The 21,258-nt window shown below is 31.7% G+C and overlaps 1 protein-coding gene across 14 annotated transcripts in view; it reads left to right on the top strand.

Moving 5' to 3' along the window:
• Positions 1-21,258, top strand: part of LOC125067160 (modifier of mdg4) — a 335,555-nt gene that overhangs the window by 32,477 nt on the left and 281,820 nt on the right. The window contains exon 5 of one of the 14 annotated variants that reach the window (XM_047675559.1): positions 17,328-17,740. The exons of 12 other annotated variants lie outside the window; for them this stretch is intronic. In XM_047675559.1, coding sequence (XP_047531515.1) covers positions 17,328-17,725 — 398 coding nt within the window. In that variant the 3' untranslated portion in view covers positions 17,726-17,740. Of the gene's footprint in view, positions 1-1,516; positions 1,882-17,327; positions 17,741-21,258 lie in introns of those variants that run through there. One more of the 14 variants, XM_047675567.1, reaches the window with a different exon arrangement.

Genomic DNA, 21,258 nt, shown 5'->3' with positions numbered 1-21,258 from the left:
TTTATTCATGACAGTTGTCGATTGAGTGTTCCTCTATTCTCACTATTCATGTTTGTTAATTATGTTCTCTAAATGAGTTTTAAAAAAGGTTATTATTTATAAAAGGAAATCTTAAAAACGAGATAACTTAAACATATTTAATTTTTTAGAGAAGGTCAGAGTCTGCTAATCTTGTCCAGTTGCATTTGTTATATTGTGCACTTATATTCCTTATCTATTTATAAAAAAATCCAATAGCAACATTAATAAAATATATTTATAAAAACTTTTAAATTCGATCGATTTCATTACACTCCTCATGTTGCCTGCACTTTGATACCAAAATATTATATTCACAGTTATAAACGCTTATTATAATAATTGCTTCTGTTATAGAACGGATAAGCTCGGTTATACGATGTCAAAACTAGTCTCTGAGTCATATTGATACAAATAACGATAGTTAGCAGGCTAAACCGCCCGGAAATAACTATGTGTATTGACAAATCCTACACACACCTCTTTGGGTAAGGTCGTAAGTGTCGGTTATAAGAGGAATATCTATATCGAACGTATTAATTATAGACGTACGTATATATGTTCCACAAAGACGGAATTAATAGAGTAATCGAGTCTAGTATTCTAGAGTTCTAGTATTGTAAAAAAATAATTTAACAGCAAAGAACGGTATGTTTTCGGATTATATCTATTGAGTAAAATATGATCGTATTAAACCATCTAATACCGTATAACCGAGTTTAACCGGTTCGATATTTTTATTTTTAGCTTCAACTTCATATTGCTTGTACAAATATTGATATAAAATTAACATTAACGTCATATTCCAGTGCGACTTATTTACAACGACAAAGGCTACCCAAAAATTGCGTACGACGGTTACTTATACCGGGCCCATAACGCGTATCGGAATCAGCCGAAAGTTTTGTGGTATTGTGTCTCTCGGACTAAGTTCCAATGTATGGCCATAGTACGTACCTACCGGCGTGAAGTGGTCGCTGTGGAGGGGAAACATAATCATGCACGCTGACCTGCTCGTGCGCGTGCGTCGTACCCGACACGTATGCGCCGCTCGATGGTCGAAATTTACAAAATATTCAGACATTACACCGAAAGATTGCTCAAGACTGGAAGGAATTAAACTTACCGGTTTTGATTGTAAAATATAAATTATTTGAAAGGAAAAAATCTTGTTTATGTTTACTTCCAAGAATTTATTTATTGTTTGGAAAAGACATGTTGCGTCATTGACTATTTTCTTATATTTTCGCATTGAATTATTATATAATATATTTATTTATGTATTCATACATTTATACAAAGTAACTAAACAACTTCTATGTTATTTTTATACAAAGTGCAACTATTATTGTTAAAATTTTGTTAATAATTACAGAAAAACTAAATATATAAATAATATTTTGTTTGTTTTTTTCATTTTATGTACAATATCGTTGCAATTAGATTGTAGTATAGTCGTTATATTCAGTAGAATGCTGATGTTGTCCGATGGGTTCAGAACTGGCGCCGGCTGTCTACGTGCCTTCGAGGACTGGGAAGTCGCTACTCCTGCACGACGGCTACACGTTCTATCTGAAGAACTTGCAAGCCCACGGCCGCAAGCAGTGGTATTGTTCCTCCCGTGACATGGCGGGTTGTCGTGCCGACGTCATTACCGCCCCTGCACACACTGGAGACGGTGACGTCCTCTTCCTGGTGCGTGGACGACACATACACGGGCCTCCAAGTTATTATTTCACGCCCGATGGCAAGTACGTAAGACGTAAAGATGCGTATCATAGATATAGGTAGCAAAACCGTTTGAGCGCCGTTCACTCTTGTTTACGTAATATTTATGTTGTGTAATTTTTTTACTATCAGAACATCAAAGAGAAACCTGTAAGTACTTACTTATTTCGTGACTTAAATATTTTTTTTTCAATCAAATATTTTTATTTATATTTTTTTAATAGTTTTTTTTAATTTTTTATATGAGATTTTGTCTTTAAAGGATTTTTGTAATCTAAAAATATTTTTTTATTGATGATCGTATGGTATCGTATTCCATTCAATTGGTACTTAAATTAAGAATGAGTACAAAAGTATAACTTCTTTTATTTTATTATATAATATTTAAGAAGTGTTGCTACTCTACAAATAGAAATTAATTGAACTCGAAATAAATATTTAACATTTTATATCAATTATAAGAGCGAGATTTGATTTAAACACAATAAGGAGTATATTGTGAGTTATTTTACTTAGCCTATGTTAAATTCTAAAACATATATTTTTAAAACTAGAGTTGAATTTTGTTGTATAGTTTACTTTTACATAAAATATAAAATGTACAAAAACGGTTTTGCTATTTAACAGCGTTAGTACTTTAAACTAAACAAAAAAAAAAACGGTTGAATTTATTCGCACTAAAAAGGGTTTTCATTAAGTTTTTAATGCTATAGAACTGTTAATAACATACTGTTAAGGACTATTAAATGATATGAGATCTTTGAGCATGGTTTTTATTTCACATAAAGAATTTGACTGAAAGTAAATTTTATTGCAAATTAATATTGTGTTAATTAGCTGTTATTGAAAAAAAAAGACTTTTCCGACATGGATGTTCTTTTTTTAAAGCGGTGAATGTATTTCAATAGCTCTCGTCTTTTACCTTAGTGGGGTAATGAGGTCAGCTATATTTTTTTAAAAGCCAGTCTTTTTGAGTACTCGTTAACATTTATAACGCAGTTCTAATAACGATATATTATTCAACAACAGAATACCAAACTCCGATACAAACGTACAAGGAAACAGGAAAGTCAAATGAAAAGTCCCCGCTACGAATATGCCCTAAATATTCGATAGCTATAATCGTCATCCGATACAGATTTTGGGGTCGCGATTTACTTTGAAGTAGTTTGCCCGGGCCGTTGCAATATCAGTTGTATGTATGGGGATATGAATCGCGCAGTTGTGATGGATCAATACGAGCTACAAAGTTATGAAAGAAGAAAGTTCGGCAGGGCATGGGGATCGCATGGGCGTACCCTGCTGTCTCCCGCGCTACAGCCTAGTTACGCCCTGTATGCCCTAATTTTGATGTACGTCCCTTTCTTATCTTGCGAGTGTGTGCGTAGGCTACGAGGAAAACGTTCCGGTTTACGCGAAATGTTTTGCTCTATATATTATTTCGTGTTTATGGATGCCTAATGATGCTGCAATTTATGTTTACAAGGAATGAATATGATGTTTGTTTTTGAATTTTAATTACGTTGTCGGTGATCAGACGGTATCTTTCCGGCATATCTAATTAGGACATGGTTATGCTCACGCAATATGTATTAGTGTAATTGTTGATTTAATTTAATTAATTACGACATAAGCGATGACTAAACTTCCGGTTTCGAAACGCATTAAAATATTTCTAGACTTATTAATTTTCTTTATTAATTTATAATGGTTTTACTACTTATATATTATATATTTATTACTATATGTTAACAACTACAATTCGGCTACTACTCTACGCGCAATGGTTCGAAAATATAAATATTTTACAGAGTTTTGTGTTTTGTAATTTGACGACGGAGAGCTTTCATAAATATAACAATCTTTCAAACCGCGGATCTAGGTGGTGGCGCGATTGCGTGGGTGAGTGCCCGGGCGGGCGTGGGTGGTGCGTGGCACGCCAGCCCCGGGCGCGCGGCGCGCGAGGCATGCGCGACTAGCTCTCGTGGGGCAATCGATACCATCCAGCCTCTCACTCTTACACTGCCATCCCTCAAAACATACGCAATAACTTAGCTACAACATCCGCGTTTAATGGCTGCCATAAAAATTAGTCAAACGCGAGACGATGTGTCTTGTTTTTGTTTTTTTTTTTTAATAATTATTTATATTGAAATTTAATACATATATATTATTTGTTCTACACTGATAAATTTAATTATTGCAAGTAGTAAAATGAAAAAAACTTTGGTGTATATTTCATCTAATAAAAAAACCCTCAATACAGAGATCAGTATAGATAAATAAAATCATGCACACAGCATCTAATAACAATAGAGAGAAGGTTGCACAGCATAATGCTATTTGAAAGTATGTTGCAGCTAAAATGAATTTCTATATCACCAGATAGGTAAAAGTGGGATGTTATTATAGCGTTCGCGGCCAAGAGGACGAGAAATGTGTGGCAGCAGGAAGCAGCGCTGGTTTGGCGCTGGCGCAGCGCTAGCAAGATCCATGCACCGACATGCAGTATAGCGGTACTGCCAAAACAACGTTGCGATTGCTTGCTTCGTATACGATTGAAGCTTTAAACCAAATGTTCCGAAACGATATCAAACTATAAGCCATATTATCGACCACCTCATGCTTACTATGTAGTTGCTTAAAAAAATATTTATTTACGAGCATTTTCAGAGAAAAATGATATCAACTTTTAAATGAAACATCGCCTCGCAATTACAAAGGCGTATTATACGATGTTAGTTTAAAAAATATATACCTTTCACCATAGTACAATTTAATTGTAAATGTTTTATGTTAACGAGATTTATTAAAATTAGTTGAAACATTGAAAGTGTTTTCTTGGGAATAATTATTCTTTATTTCGGTGTGTATACATTATATTAAACGTCGGTAGTGCGTACGACGACGTTGAACTAAATTGTTGATTTTGTTATTAAAAAGATTTCTTAAAGACGACGTACACGCTACCGACCTTATTAGCCACTAATAAAGATGAAGGTATGTTACTTTGTCTATGCGCATAACTTGCAATGGCTAATTACTTCCACACTGTCATTACAATGATCGTTTAACGAATGAAATGTGCTTGCAAGGTGGCGCACGTTACCTGTACACACCGAGAGGAGGCAAACTACTGTTCTTCGAGGGGAACACGTACTTCGTGAACTCATCGAAAAGGCGTGAAAAGGCGCGTGTGCTGTGGTATTGCTCTTCGAGAAAGTCTAGGAACTGTCCGGCATCTATACTCACGATGTACGACCGGGTACTCGGACAACCTCCTATCCACACGCATCCGCCGAAAGTTTCCAGCACATTTACGAACGCGTTCAAAAGCGAAATGTTTGACGATTAACGAATTATTTTGTTTGAAATCATTATTGAGCAGGACAATACAATTTATTCCGTAACAAAGCAAGCGACGCTGTCTAGATAACATCCTTTCATTTCGGTTGTTGTATCACGCATTGGAATTATTTATAGTAAATATGTTTGACGATATATTTGTTTGATGATGTAATATACTGCTATTTTTATACATTTAGTTAAAGGAATACTGATAGCAGAGATAGATGTCATATTTCTCATCGAGTTATCTTGTAAATGTATCCGAATTAAGTCTTGAAATTTTTACATTAGATTGTCAAAAGCTAATGGATTGTTTGTAATGTTACCTAAATTTTCGATCGAGACAATTTTTTTCTAGTCCTAGTTAAATTGGAAACACTTCAAATCGTTATAGATAAAGAAACATTTTGTCAAGTACTTTAAAGTTGGAATTAAAGATAGTCAGTAGGGGTTATGAAACTTATTTTGTAAACTTGTTACTTCCACGTACACCGTATCATGCGTTTGAATAATTAAATATTGAAATAATAATGTGATCAAAAATGAGTATTTATATAAGTACAAAAAATTTTATTCCTACGAGTTGCCATTTAGATATAACTTTATATATTTATAGTTAATTTGCTAATAATTCTAATGTGAAATTGATGTCGATATGTGCCAAAATGTATTCTTAATAAAATAATAGATGTTTTTGAAACTTCAATGCATTTTGAATAAAAAACGAATCCTCATGTATCGTCGGTGGGGTCGGTGCGTTTAACTCAGATCTACCTGCTTATACTGGGAATTAAAGAAAAGGACGTCTAGACATCCTGCCTTTTGATGTATGTCTATTTGAAATGTTTTTGTATAATGCGGTCATTATGTTCAATGTACCTTAGACAGCTGCAGGTAGATCACTGGGCATCCCGAATTCAAACACTACACGATTCAAGGGACGAGATATCCTTACAATTATTGGTATTAGGCATAGATAGAATGTTCAAAGCGTGTTTTTTGTCAGCCTAGCCCTTAGCATCAATATATTCGAATAAAAAATAAATACCTGAGGTAAAAGTACGCGGTATTAGTAACGGGAATGTGGTTTTACAAGGTTTTGGAGGTACGTAACTGGTTCTTAGAGGCAGGTAACACGAGTACCGATACACTAATTTGTTATATAATAACTAAATTTTAGTGATAGTCATTAACATTAAATATTATTCAGATTATAAATAAAAACCAAGCATAAATATTGCTTATATTTTACTTGAACTAGAAATAGTTGAATTTATTATGTGCGGACATTTTATTAGCTATATATTCTATAATAAATGTTATTATGTAATATATTTATCTATAGGTTGTCTAAGGAAGTATTTTACTAGACGTTCTTGGAATCGGAATAATTTATTTTTTTATCATCATTTGGTAATGTTGTATACTATAAAAATAATTTTTACTTTACGATAGGTATTTTAAGACAAAAATGTAAATAGTCAAAGTAAGTTTCGTCTGTTACGAAAATAGTCATTCATTGTAGTTTTTAAATCGCCTGTTGTTCCGTTGTTTTGTGTGATCAATTAATTATTATTCGATCTGATTGCTAAATGGAAATAGGAACTAAACGCTCAGTAGTTAACAATGTCAAAAGAGACGTTAAAAAATTAATTATAAGTTTTGAATATATTCTTACCGTCATAATTCCCTGAACTATTCGTAATTATGCCTTTAATTCTTATGTAAAGGGTCGAGATAGGAGCAGTAGTTCCATACGAGAGCTCACAATGTTGAATGTAATTTACATAATTACCTAGATAAGGTGCTCTAGAATTAATGTATATTAAAATTATATATAAAACGGAATGTTTCGACGTCTTCGTTTGAGACGTCTTTTTTAACATAATAAGTCAGCAATATATATTCACCAAATGATATCTACGTATACATAGCACACAAGTACGTCACTGCTTGAAAAAGGCAAATTTCCGAAGATGTTATCTAGGGTGGCATAAGACTTGGAAATAAGCTATCGTAAAGCCCAGCTGCATTATTATATGTAGGTTATTCTTACATAAAGCTGGCTCACATGTACTGATTATTAATTAGTCTTTCTGCTGTTATAATGCTGCTCATTTCGTTATAATTAATAAGACATTTAGGTAATGGACATAATTATCTCATTTCGTGATAAATTAAACAGTAGATCGTTCTTGATATCAAGTATGTTCTTATGTGGGAAGGTCACGTCCGCACTCTACGGATGTCAGTATCTGCTCGTGATGTTTTATTTATTTTGAAGAATTTCATAATATTTAACCATAAGAGTACATGTCTCATTGTAGACGGTCAAAATAATTTGAAGTTGTGAATTTAATGTTTATTGAACACAAAACACTAAAGTTCTTTAATATTTAATATGTCACTTATTTATTTTAAGGTTAATGTTATTTGTGTGTATGTATAACGCGAAGCAACTATGGATTTCCATATTAACTAGAAAGAGTCAAAACGTCAAGAATACTACTTAAATTAATATTTAAATGTATTCTCAAGTTACTTTTAGGTCAGTGCAGTAACAACGTCTTCGATGCAGTAAAACTTTGGATTAATTACTTCGAATGGTTTTTTCGTACAAAGACCTTGGCATTGTGAAATTGGATGAATGCCTGTGTATGCCGAGAATACTGCGCCTTTGCCGTTAGTTTGGCCAGAATATGGAGTGGGTGTTTTATTGCTAAAGAATAACAAGAAGATTAATATTATTGCTTTTTTTTGTAGTTATTTCACAGATATTACTTTATAGCATTTTTATATGTAAGTTAGCATATTTACTTGTGGTGTGATTACAAAATGAATTGCCAAAGCACGGAATACTCTAAACATACTATTATTTACTTAATATACATATATATGAAAACTACTAACATAATAATAATAAACGAATTCTTTTTTTCTCTAAAACAAAACCGTTTAACTTTGTAAATAAGCATTTTCTGTAAGAAATAAAAGGCTTTTTTATTTTTTTTATTTCATATTGTATACATATATATGTCGAGATGTAGTATGGTTTATGTTTTCTGATATTTCGCAATGTCTTAGAAGTTTAAAGGTTTAGTCATTGTGTCTATAGGTTCTTATAATAAATAATTCTCATGCAGTCGGTCCATTCTATATAGAAAATCGAATACCATAAGTAAAATTTTCGAGATTAGGCCGAACATGCACAGGCGCTCCATTGATATATAAGTTAGCTTATCTTTATAATAGTAGCGCGTTCTGTGGTTATTACGTTAGCTATCTCAATGTTGGTTGCAGAGGAAAAAATATTTAAATGTAGCAGCCGTGTTTATCGTTCCGTGAGAATGCCGCTGAGTTATTAGCGTTTGTACGAAGCGCATTCACAGCAAGAAATCCGTTAGTTATTGTTCCACATACTCTCATGACTGTTTTAATCGGCATTCTGATAGCACTTCACTTTCATATAAACTAAAATGCAAGGTTCATTACGAGTCGAAAGCTTTTGGAATCACGTTTGTCAATCTAATTTTCAAATGTGGTACACTGTATATTGAAATAACATAATTAGTGATCATTACGTCTTGTATTCAACAACTCACTATACAAAATATGCGAAAATCGACAAGTCGGTAAAAGTAATTTATACAATTAGGCGGACGTAAAAATGAATTTTAATACTAAATAAACTTAATTATAATAAAATTAAGTAAATATACGATTTTAAATAAGAATTTAAGCAATTAGTGGACTTTACTAAACATAAGTAGGTAGAGTAGAAATATGAAGGCTGGCTATTGTTATGTAATTTTGTAGTCACTGTGACAACATACCTCAAATGAAATAATCAAAATACTTAACTCGATAAGCAGCGCCCTCGAATCAAAATGTACAAAAGCTGTACCTTACGAAACAGTAACATTACGAATTAAGCGTCGCTACCATTTCCCGCTAGATGGCATTACGTGTATCTTATACACGAGATCAATGTATTGTTTACTTGGAAATGTTTCATGTTAAACAATATTGGAGTAATATTTATTCATTTTAAATAAGTTATAATTTAATAGCACACATTATTATTATTATTCGAAAAATATACGATATAATTTCTTAGACCGAATATCGAACGTGATACTGGTATGGTATGTGGTATGTGTGACAGGAAAACTTGATGTCATATATTACTCTTTAATGTTCTCCCTGTCACCGGCTGCGGCACATCTACCTGGCACTTTATCTACTGTTGATACTATTAAGATATTTGATTTAGTCAAGATTTTCCGGCTTTCGAAATGGTTGTTGACCACCATTCTTTGATCATAAAAAATAATCTGAGGTAACTCATAGTGCAATCGTTATCGTTAGTTTATTAGCTGGCAACAAAATAAAACGAATATCTTTCTCCGCATCAAAATATTTAAATAAACAGCTAATATCTCAGCGCAAACAAATGCCTCCGAAAATTTATAATATTGTAATAAAGTTATGAATTAAAACTGTAACGGAGAACTCGATGTATATGTTTTGAGATTGAATTATTAACTTTGTGCCTTTTTAATTAGTAATTTTTCCATTAGTGCTTGCAGGTGTTCGATTTGTGACGTCGCGTCGGGGAAATCCCATGATAATATACAACGGCGTTAATTTCATCAGAGAGAGAACGAGAGGCGACAGGACGAGATGGGTGTGTGGGAGAAAGAGACGGAAACATTGCATTGCCAGTTTGACTACAGTCGCCGGGATGATCATCAAGCACTATGGGTACCACAACCACAGCTAGCGTTCGTGTCTGTGTGTGCGTGATATTATATGATATAAGAAATATGTGTGATTATTACATACTGTACATTCTTTGATCATTCGCTTAAGTTAGTACGTAATAAGATACTTAGCTATAGACGCGAATATGTAAAGACATGTTACTCATATATATACATATACAAACTAGAAATAAATATTTTTTATAAACTGATAAACTAATTAAGATTCGATGTAGATTTTTTAATGATAACCGAGGCCATGGAATAAATAATTGAAAGCGGGTAAACCCGGAAGCGAAAAAGTAGATAGACAATAGAATAGTATATATACCATATTTTTATATAGGTCTCCTTACATACCTATATACATATGTATAGTACAAGATTAATAGTTATTTCATCTCATACATATTTTTTATTATTACATTGGCAGCCTGTAAATTTTACTTAAAATCTATACTAATATTATAAATGCGAAAGTAATTATGCCTGTCTGTTTGTTTTCTCTAGGAAACACATAGGCTATTTTTTATACCTATCACGAAGTTGTGGGCGCAAACTAGTACGACATAATCTGATGCATATTGAAAATGCACAGCAGATTTACATTAAAAGCCTGTAAATTTCCCACTGCTGGGCTAAGGCCTCCTCTCCCTTTGAGGAGAAGGTTTGGAGCATATTCCACCACGCTGCTCTAATGCTGGTTGGTAGAATACACATGTGGCAGAATTTCGTTGAAATTAAACACATGCAGGTTTCCTCACGATGTTTTCCTTCACCGCCGAGCACGAGATGAATTATAAACACAAATTAAGCACATGAAAATTCAGTGGTGCCTGCCTGGGTTTGAAGCCGAAATCATCGGTTAAGATGCACGCGTTCTAACCACTGGGCCATCTCGGCTCTTGAAAACAACACATTGACGAGCGAGCTTCTTAGCTTTACTTATAATACAAATAAGTAATATTTAGCAACAACAAATAGCATAAATATTATTTTATTACAGAGCTATTAACCGATACTGTGAGTCCTTAATGAGTTTTAATAAAGTCATCAAAGCTGTGTTCATGGTTTTGACTTTGTAGTTTAACACTGCAGTCTGTGCATGTCGTCTCTGTTATTTGACATAAAAGAGAGTAGGTACTTAACTTTTATTTAATCGCTTGAGTCAATAAAACACTGTTTTATAAAATAGTTTTAATATTTCGTTAATAAGTTTATTCTTTTTTTAAATCATACGTCGGTTATAGAATTAGTTTACAATGATTCCAATCGATTAAAAATCGATTTATGAAAAGGGGATATTTATTTATTTATTCTAGACCAAACCTAACAGACGCATAATCATATTAAAACTCAATCTTGTAAATCAACAAGGCATAATGCTTCAGACGTCAGCGCTCTTACATAAGATTCACAAATTAAGGGCTTATAACTCTTCTTGTTTTACACTGAAGATATAGTGATATCTTAACAAAGTAATATGATATGAAATACAAATATTGTAACTAAAAGGCTAAGTTGTATGCCATAATTAATTTGCATTCATGGAAACAAAACAATTAAAGCTTGTTTTAAAAACTTGCAATTTAGTTTCCATTATTGCAGATGCCTTTATATAATATACAAAATTATTGCTAGAAACTAGAAATTATTGTTACTAAAATTGGAGGGACCAGTACCAGATAGTGATATCAATTTAGTAAATATGCATTTTTGTAAGGAATATTGTTGTATATTTTGTTATATGTAATTAAATTATATAATATATACGTAATTAAAAATCTAATATAATTAAACGATTGTCATAATTATACAAAAATTGTATCGTTAACCTTTTTTTCATAAAATTTTCAGATCGATATTCGTATATTTTTGTAATAAATTGTTAAAATTTCTTTTAGTTATAGTTACTCTGAATAAATATGTTTAAATTAATAAATTATTCTACCCTAAGCAGTATTGATTTTGATAAAATTCCTCCTGGGTAAATCACGTTAATAAACTCCATTTCATAATTACTAACCACGACGTTTTCTTGTTTTGTTTATTTTCTCTGTGTTTTTTTTTTTCAGATAAATGGCGCAAAATATCAGGTTCACGAATGGGAAATCGACAATTTTCCTTCTATGACTTAGAGGTTGCTCTGCATCATTGTTCGAATGACTAGTAATATTTTAATTTATTCGCATAAATATAATACTACGTTGAGTTCAAAGGTCAACGTTCTTCTTTTTATCTTCTCGGTTAGTAACAAATTTCGAACTAGTTACTAGAAAGAGGAACGGCAAGAAAACAGCTTGCTTTAAGTAATAATGTCTTGAAAGTTACTATTTTTGGAACCACAAAAGTGCTAAATATTTATGTTAATCGGTCTTAACATTTATGGATCACTAACATAGTTGTTTTTTTTTTCTATCTGTACGATACGATACGATTACGAGTACTTTTCAACACATACATACGCAAGGTTAAGTTAAATTATTTATATTAGTAAGTGTGTTATCTGAAAGATTTAACCAGATAGTGGTTTCTTGGCATTGAGAAACATCGCACTACTTCATACAAAAATACATCGAACCTAATCTATAACTCAACTCCTTAGCATAGAGGTACGCACTTATGATTCCGAACTACTTCAACTGATTTTGCTTGCTTGGAAATGAGCCCTGACTATAAAACATACTAGCGAATGTTTCAGGATTTTATTATTTTAAGATAAACATTGTTTTTTATCTATAGTAATATAAAAAAGGTTGTAAAACAATCTGAATAGTGACAGTGGCTTCGACTCAGAGGAATTACTAAGTAATATAATACAACATACATATTATATATTTATATGAACAAACAAACTTACCTCTGTTTATATTAGTATGTTCATTTATGTCTCCTATTGCTTATTGGAATGAATTAATTTCCTAAATATATTTTTAAGCTGCTTTCATTACTGCCATAAAGGTGTATTAATTTTAAATAAATATATGGTCGAGTAATATTTCAATATTTATACATAAAATAATAGTTTGTAAATGACTCACTACTACTGGGATAAGACCAATGCTGGAGATTATTCCACCAAGCTGCTCCTTAGCGGGATATTTGTATATTAAATATAGATATTTTATAAATGTTGTATCTACGTTACTTGTATGGCTTGAAACAAACGTTATAGTATGCAAATCCCGGTCCATACCTTTTATTTATTTAGCTAAAGCCGATATCGACATATGCTGTAATTTCTCGTTGATATTTAGTTGGACAAGACCCACATACCATTTACTCAACTTTTTGTTAGTTGGCCAGAAAGCGTCGCGCAACAATCAACAGCAATTACTGTACAAAGTGCTATTTATGTATGAAAGATACGTGTGTACTTATACGGACAAAAACGGGTACAGATTATGCAAGATTACATTAGAATAGATACGACTGAGACTTCTTATGTTCAGTTGTTCAAGCAATACAATTGATGAATTTTCAAAACTTCTCAAATGTCGAGAATTGTCGAAATGCTTTCTAATTTCGCGTTTCGTTTAACGTGTATAATTGCTTGAAACGATAAACAACGCATTTTTTTATTAATTGATACACGATAGATATATTAAATGATTAATATACCATTTTTTACATATTTATAATTCCTATAAATGTAATCCTGTCAGTCTGAAATCTTTTCTAGGCGTCATGACTCGCAAGTCAATTTAGTAGGCAGTGTAGAATCTATTATAATTGGACAAATAATGTGATTATTTTATTTTAAACGTGAATTATAGATTGAGTTTTTATAGCTGTGATCCCATAATTTTAAATGACGCACAATATTTAGTCAACATTATATTTTGTAGATTTTTGATCCAAAGTTTAAATTTCCTATATTTACTTAGAATATATTTGAATAGCATTTATAACAAGCTACATTTAAGGTAACATAAGAAGCTCAAAGGACATCATTACACATTTTACGCTCAGAATTAATAGTATATAGTAATATAATAGTATTTATGTTATGTCTTACTAAATACTAGGCGAGAAGTCTACGTCGGGCTTGTCCGAGACATTTGCATATAAAATCGAAAAAATATAGACGCCTGTTTTTTTAAATTGCATATTTGCATATAGCGTATGCGTATTATCATGTTATACTCGATGCCATATCAAATTTTTGGCCTGTCAACTAATTTCGCCTCTATTATAATTATATATTAATCTGTAATTAATAAGACAATACTGTCCACGCCAATTATATTTTAAGTTAGTTTTATTTTAATTAAGTAATTGTCCTCCTAAAATAGAAACCTCGTGCAATGTAATTTTACATGAGAGGTTGATGAATGTTTGTAATAAGGAATTGTGTTTGAAATTTTAATGGAAGTAATGCTGTTCGTTTCAAATCATCATTGTGAATTACGATTCTAAGTATTGTTATAATTATTTAAAAAAAGCAATAAATGTGCATTTCACTTTTAGTAGTAGTAAGTCGAATGACGAAGTTGCCGGACATAAAGATTGTGACGAATTATGCATTCGTTTGAAAACAAATGAAGGTATTTTAACTCTTAAATACTACTTTTTAACGTGATACATGAGCTCTGCCCTAACACGATAAATGCTTTAAGAACACGAGTATTAGGAATAGTGGTTTCCAGCTTATATATTTACTGTCTAAAGTATTTTTCCTTTTTTATTTCCGAAAGCTTGGTAGCCTCTATTGGGCTTTCGTAATTCAATTCGTAAGGAATTCATAATTCGTAAGTAACGGTATTCTACCAATGTGCGCCGTAAGGGGTTGGTGGCTGATACTTTGAAGCAGCTCAATATTAGCATAGACTTTGTAAGTTGTTCACTTGTGTCTTATAAGTGCTTCCATTGCCATTAACGTGAACGATGTTCAAATAATCTAGTCGTGTAGTGGTTGTTAAAATGTTCCTACGTCACGTATAAGTATTAATTAGTTTAAGTATTACATACAATGTGATGTGTTTAGTATATTTACATACGTACGAAATGTGATTATTGCTTTTATATGCCTTGTGAAACTTTGCTATATTAAATGTATTTTTATTGTAAATGTTTTTGTTTTTTTTTTAAAACTAATTTCTTGTTTAATGAAGTAGCCATGTCTCGTGACTTAACTAATTTTGGTATTTAATTAAATTCTATAATTGATTACATTTATTTTAGAGCTTTTAATTAATTTAAAAAAGGAGAAATGTCTCTGTGGTTTGTTTTTGTTACTCGAAGTGATCACTATTGGTTGATCATATGTACAAGTACAAACCTATGCTGCAAAACGTTAATATTACGTATAATTTAGTTCTGGTGTTAAGGAAGTCAATTAAAGAATTTAGAACATCTTACATAGTTCGAAGCTTAGTATACTAGGTAAATAATTATTACACATACCACTAGACATGGTACTTATCATAATGTGTGAATTGGTTGTCTGCCTATATAATTACTGTAATAATTGTATTCTGGTCGGTTTTGTTACTTCCATAGTTGAAGTATTAATGATACCAATTATGAATTATCATTTATTTACCCCAAGAATTTATATTTACAAATGAAGCTCGGTCAGGACTCAGGAAACTGAGAAACTGGAGATGGTACCATTTTTCGTATTTGAATCAATCAAAATCAACATTAACATCTTTGTGATGAGTATTTTTGTATCAATACCGACGATATTTTTATAGAATGTAGAGCTAAAAAAACCTGTAAAAAAGTACGCGACATTGTATATCTATATGTGATGGCTAATCATAAATTGATTAAATATCAACAACAATTTAATTTGAGTTATATTTAATATTTTTTAGGGGCCGATATTACTAGTATTGAATTTAATTAACGTTTATTTATATTTAATTAATCTAATTAAATATTGATCCTATGTATTATTTTTATTTTATGTAATATTCATCTGAAGTATTATCAAAGAAGAAACCAATTAACAGTTAGATTAATATGTTAACTATTAAAGAAGTTATTAATTCGGCTGTAATTTTTGTTTGTTACCTCAGCACTCCGTCGTTTATGATCCGATTTGGAAAATTGTAAATAGTATTATTATATATATTGTAAATAGTTGATGTACTTTCTATTTGGTCCTATTTAAATTTGATGAAATTTTTTTTAGCCATTTGTGTCATTTGATCACGCTAGAATTAAACGTCTCGAAGATGGTCCTATCCATGTTGAAATGAACGATACATATTCAACACCTGAATTTTAAATGTCAAATTTAATTACACATATAAAATGGGTAAATAAAATTTAGAACATTGCCATGTAGAGAAATTCATTTATGTTTATATTCTCCTTATTTACTTTGTTAAAATGTATTTAATAGTTTAAGATATGCAATAAATTTTAACGCGAAAGTATAGTTTAGCATTTCTTTAATAGGAAAATACTTATCGTATATATTATGTCTGAAATAATTAACGAAAATCTGCTTGTTATCATAGTTCTTGCAAGTCACATGTCTGCGGCTATATAAGTTATAAGTAAGAAAAATTGTAAGTGAAAATTACCGTTTATGTTCATTACAAATAAGAATAATTGTAATTATCATGGTTAATTTTAAATCCACTTTCCAAAACAATTAAAAAAATATATCTTATAAATTTATATAAAACTAAACAAGAGGCTTAAAAAAATCTAAATCTATTTATAATTTCTGTTTTACTCTTTTGATACATGTCGTGTGCCCTAAATTTGCTCGTGGAAATACTGTCCGATCATGCGTCTAAACTTAATAAGAACAATGAAATACAATAATGCCGCAGATCATTAACACATATGTACCAAACCGAAAAGTTGGTATTTGATGTGGTTGTTTTTTTTTTTTAAATCAAGAGTCGCTTCGACCTACATACTTACATACCTAATTTACACGTAGTTATCGCAAACAATTGATATTGACAAGAATGTTTTGAATTTTAGACAACGAAGCTGTCCTGATACCGACTAGGAGCGGCAAGAAGTTTCTTCTTATGCTGAATGGATACACGTATTCGCAGATTAACTATACCGTGCACTGGTCTTGCTCTTCCAAAGCTCAAGGTTGTACAGCGAAGGTACGCTACAAGCCCAACGGTCAAGTAGTCAAAGTCAACACTGAGCATAACCATCCGCCGCCCCGATATTTAATTAAAGACGGAACTTATTATAAAGTGTAACTGCGAAATTACAAGTCAGAAAGGTATATTAAAATAACTTCTAAACACGTACAAAACCTATTTTTTTCATTTAAGGAAGATTCTTTGTAGTATTCGAATTAATTAAATAAAAGTAATATTTTTTTTCCCAAAAAGTCGAAGGACTTTTATATTTAATAAAATATATTATTATACGAATAAATATATTTTCAGGAAAGTCAAGTTGTATTATTGTTTAAGATTACCGAAAATATTATTCTGGTTTTTATGTTTTAATCGATACTAAAAAAAATTGGCATTTCAGACGTGCAGTTCATACCTACGGAAAAAGGAAAATATATTTTGGTGCTAAAAGGATTTACATATTCTCAAGTCGGGGGAAGATTCTTCTACTGTTCCTCGAAACACATGGGATGTAGAGCGAGGGTACGACTCATGGCGGGCAAGCTAATAGCATCAGGCGATGCACACAATCACGCACCGCCTTCGCACGCACGGTGCGGGAATGGTGCCTTTGTCCAACTGCGGCCTAGATCCCAAGCTGTATCAGTTCCTCCCACTGTTACATCTGCCATCCTGCCATCTCCCATTACATCCCCCCGAGCTGCTTCGCTAGCTCTTCATGCCTTAAATTTCCCAAGAATCTTGCCCAAAACAGACTTATGGCCTAAACTATCTACAGAGGAGAAAAAGGATCATTAGTTTCAAGGGAGATAGATAGCCTGAACGAAATAATTTTATCATAGTATATAATACGAGGACATGTTCTCAGCTGTGGGAATAGGTTTCATAATTGTAGGTGCGGATTTCCATCCAATAAGTGACGTCACAGCTGTGAATTGTTAAACGATAAAATAGTTAATTGTTTATAAACAAAAATGACGAATGTTAACTTATTTAATGATCTCTAAAAGATTATGTATATAATTCGAAAAGCTGTGCGTTTTAGAGTAATAGCTTAGCTTTCGACGATATCTCAATACGATACGTAATTCGGTGATATTTTTAGTACGTAAATTATGAGCCTTATTATATATTTCATTCATTAGAATGACCTTCTACTTATAAATGTTATTTTTGTCTATCGTTTGGATAAATTTATTTTATTGTTTTATCATAGACAGCTATGTATATGAATTAAATTTTGCTTAAAGTAAACTGTTTTTTATTACGAAACACATTTCTTTAAAATGTACCATATTGGCATTGTTAATCACGTAAAGTTTATAAGATTTGTTTTTCTGTCACAGATGTTAGATTTGGATTAGGACAACGAGGAAACCCGTGTTTAATTGTAGGGTCTCGTAGATTTAGACGTGAATATAGCTCGGGTTTCAGAACAACGTGGCGCTGCTGTAAGAGAGGCTGTCTTGCCACTGCAGTCACTCTTGGGAAGAAACTCATAAAAATTAGAAATGAACATTTACATTCATGATAACTTTTTATTTCTCTCATCAAAATATTGAATTACAATGGGTAACTACAATGTTAGAATTTTACTTAAATGACATTTGTGTGTGTTACATTGAAATAAATATATTATATAGTATAATCACCAGAGATTTTATTAATTGATACTTTACATCTATGAACGCTTGTCATCGAATATTAATCATATTACTGGTAACAGGTGCAACTGTATACATCTCAACAAAGGGCACTATGCGCCTGCTATTTCAAGGAATCCACTTTTCCAAAAACTACCAGAACGGCTGCAGAATATCTTGGAAATGCAACAAAGTGGGGTGCATCGCTCGCGTCAACACCATTGATGGAGTCGTCGTCTCTATTAAGAACAAGCATAACCATATTTCATAAGTTGACTGGTTGATTTAGTAGGTTCCTACTTAACTGATATTTCTTCCAAGAACTCAAAAATACCTTTAAATATTAAAGTGTGTATGTTTGTCCCTTCAGGCCAAAGTTACTGAAATGGAAATGAAGCATCAATTTTAATACCACATCACTTTGAATGTAGATAAAGAGTAAAAATGTGAAATATAAATTAAATCCAGGATATACAATATAGTAATTTAATAGGCCAAAAAAGGAATTTTTACTCTAAAACTTTTTAACGTTTTTTTATAAATATATGTAGAAGAGATCGTTAGTTTGTATAAATCACGTAAAAGAAAAGCTCTTGACGGAAGAGATCAATCTGGATGTTGTGGTAATAAATATTTTTTTAAAGCTTATTGTGCTAAGGTACTTGACGATGCAATGTTTCGTGTTAGTCTTAAGGTTTTTGATTTCAGTGTAAATAATTAATAACGGCCATATTATTATTAGTATGTCACCAAACACTATTTAATATTTTTATTATTATAAATTAAAATAAATGTATCTAATTTAAATGAAACCATAAGGTGCTATTAATCCGTTTATCCACTCTAGCACAATTGTCTAAGACGTCCCGCAACATACGATAGACGAATCGATTACCTACTTTTTATTTAAACACAACAAGGCTATCTTTATACTTCTCTCCCTGACATAAAAAAGAGTTCATATTTATACTAATACATAATACGGAGGAAGCTATTTCGCTTACCTTGATTAGTATGCATGCTGTTTAACTCTAAAAACGAATACGCTTTTGAGCTATAACACGAAGCTCATATTTTGACTGATGTTATGCTCGTATTATTTACGTGTCAAGATCTGATTAGCTTAAGAGCCTGAATGAGTTTGTTATTGTTTCAAGAAGCGTTTTGTAAAAATGCTTAATTGCCATTAAAGTCAATTGACGTCTTTCAGTGTAGGTAAAAAATGCTAAATTGTATCGTCACTAACACTTAACATGTTAGCATCTACTGCATGAATGGAATTGGAGATTCAATATAAACTTTAAAATCGGCCAAAAAGTCGACCAATTTAAGAAGTCCACTTAAAGTAATTCGTGTCGTGCGAGTTCACAATGCGCTTATATAGTTAAAACAACCTATATCGCTTTCAGAAGGCTTCTTTCTTTCTTGTTCAGCATTCTTTTTCATTTCTCATCCTTATTTCCTTCAAATTGTTTATTTCGTGAGCAATGAGCATATTCGTTCTAGGAGTCTAGCTTTTATATCTGTGCAATAATAACATACTAGACTGATTTCGATAGTTGAAAATAATGAGGAATCGTCACCCAAAAAGGCATTTTGTTTCTGGTTTCTCATAATCATTTCTACAACTGTTTTAGATTGCGAGTATGCATGGTTTTCTGTATCCAGATTTGGAAAGCCACAACTTCGCATCGGCATCTTTAAATTCTGCCTGCTAACCACAGCAGGGTCGAAGAAGAAATGGCGATGTGTGAACCAAGCGAGGGGATGCCGAGCGAAGGTCACCACAATTGACAATAATATTGTTCAAGTTGCTAACAATCACAATCATAGGTAAAGCGATACCATTTAAATTATATCAATCCAAGTAAAACATACACACGCGACTTGGTGACTTTGGTTGCGTGCTTTGTCTAGCGTGAACCTGATTTGCAAAATTGTATATTGGAATTGCACTAAGAATACCAAAAAAATGTATTTAGTACTTTTGGATTGCTATAAAATGCAATATAATATAAGGCACGTTTTCTTTTATTATTGTAAACTGTTAGGATACGATAACATTTTATGTAGTCGTGTATGTACATGTAATAATCCTAAATTAATTTAAAGTGTATGTGATTTTACTCTGGTCTGAAACTGTTTAATAAATATACCTAAAAGTAAGAAGATATACTGAAACAATTGCTAAAAGCTAAATTGCCAAGCTTGTACAAAAATAACAATAGATAAAATTATAGGAATTCAATACAAAAATATAAAACTTTCCAATGAAAATTCGAAATCCAACACTTAAGAAAATAATAATAATTATTAAATGATCTTATATATTAGTTAGAATTGTGATTCATTAAATAAATTTGAGATTTATGTTGAATGTAAGTGTGAAAGTTCGATTTTACATATTACCTCTTTTAGAACTTCAGTATTCCTCTAGGATATTGTTATAATCGAGGATGTTTGGTATGGGGAGTGTATATTGTTGCTTTTATCTTTTGACATAACAATCTGAAGCCAATTATGGAGAACATTACTTCTCTTATAGTAATCGAACAAGGTAAAGTGGTCATCGAAGATTGAAAACACGAAACTGTGACTTGTAATGTGGCTAAACTTGCGTGATCAAATTTTTATATCTAATTTTATTTATCTGTATCTATTAGCAAAGATCAATCCCAGTCAAAAAGA

The sequence above is a fragment of the Vanessa atalanta genome, chromosome 11 (assembly GCF_905147765.1).
Source record: "Vanessa atalanta chromosome 11, ilVanAtal1.2, whole genome shotgun sequence".
Taxonomy (NCBI): domain Eukaryota; kingdom Metazoa; phylum Arthropoda; class Insecta; order Lepidoptera; family Nymphalidae; genus Vanessa; species Vanessa atalanta.
This window is presented reverse-complemented; position numbering and strand designations above follow the sequence as displayed.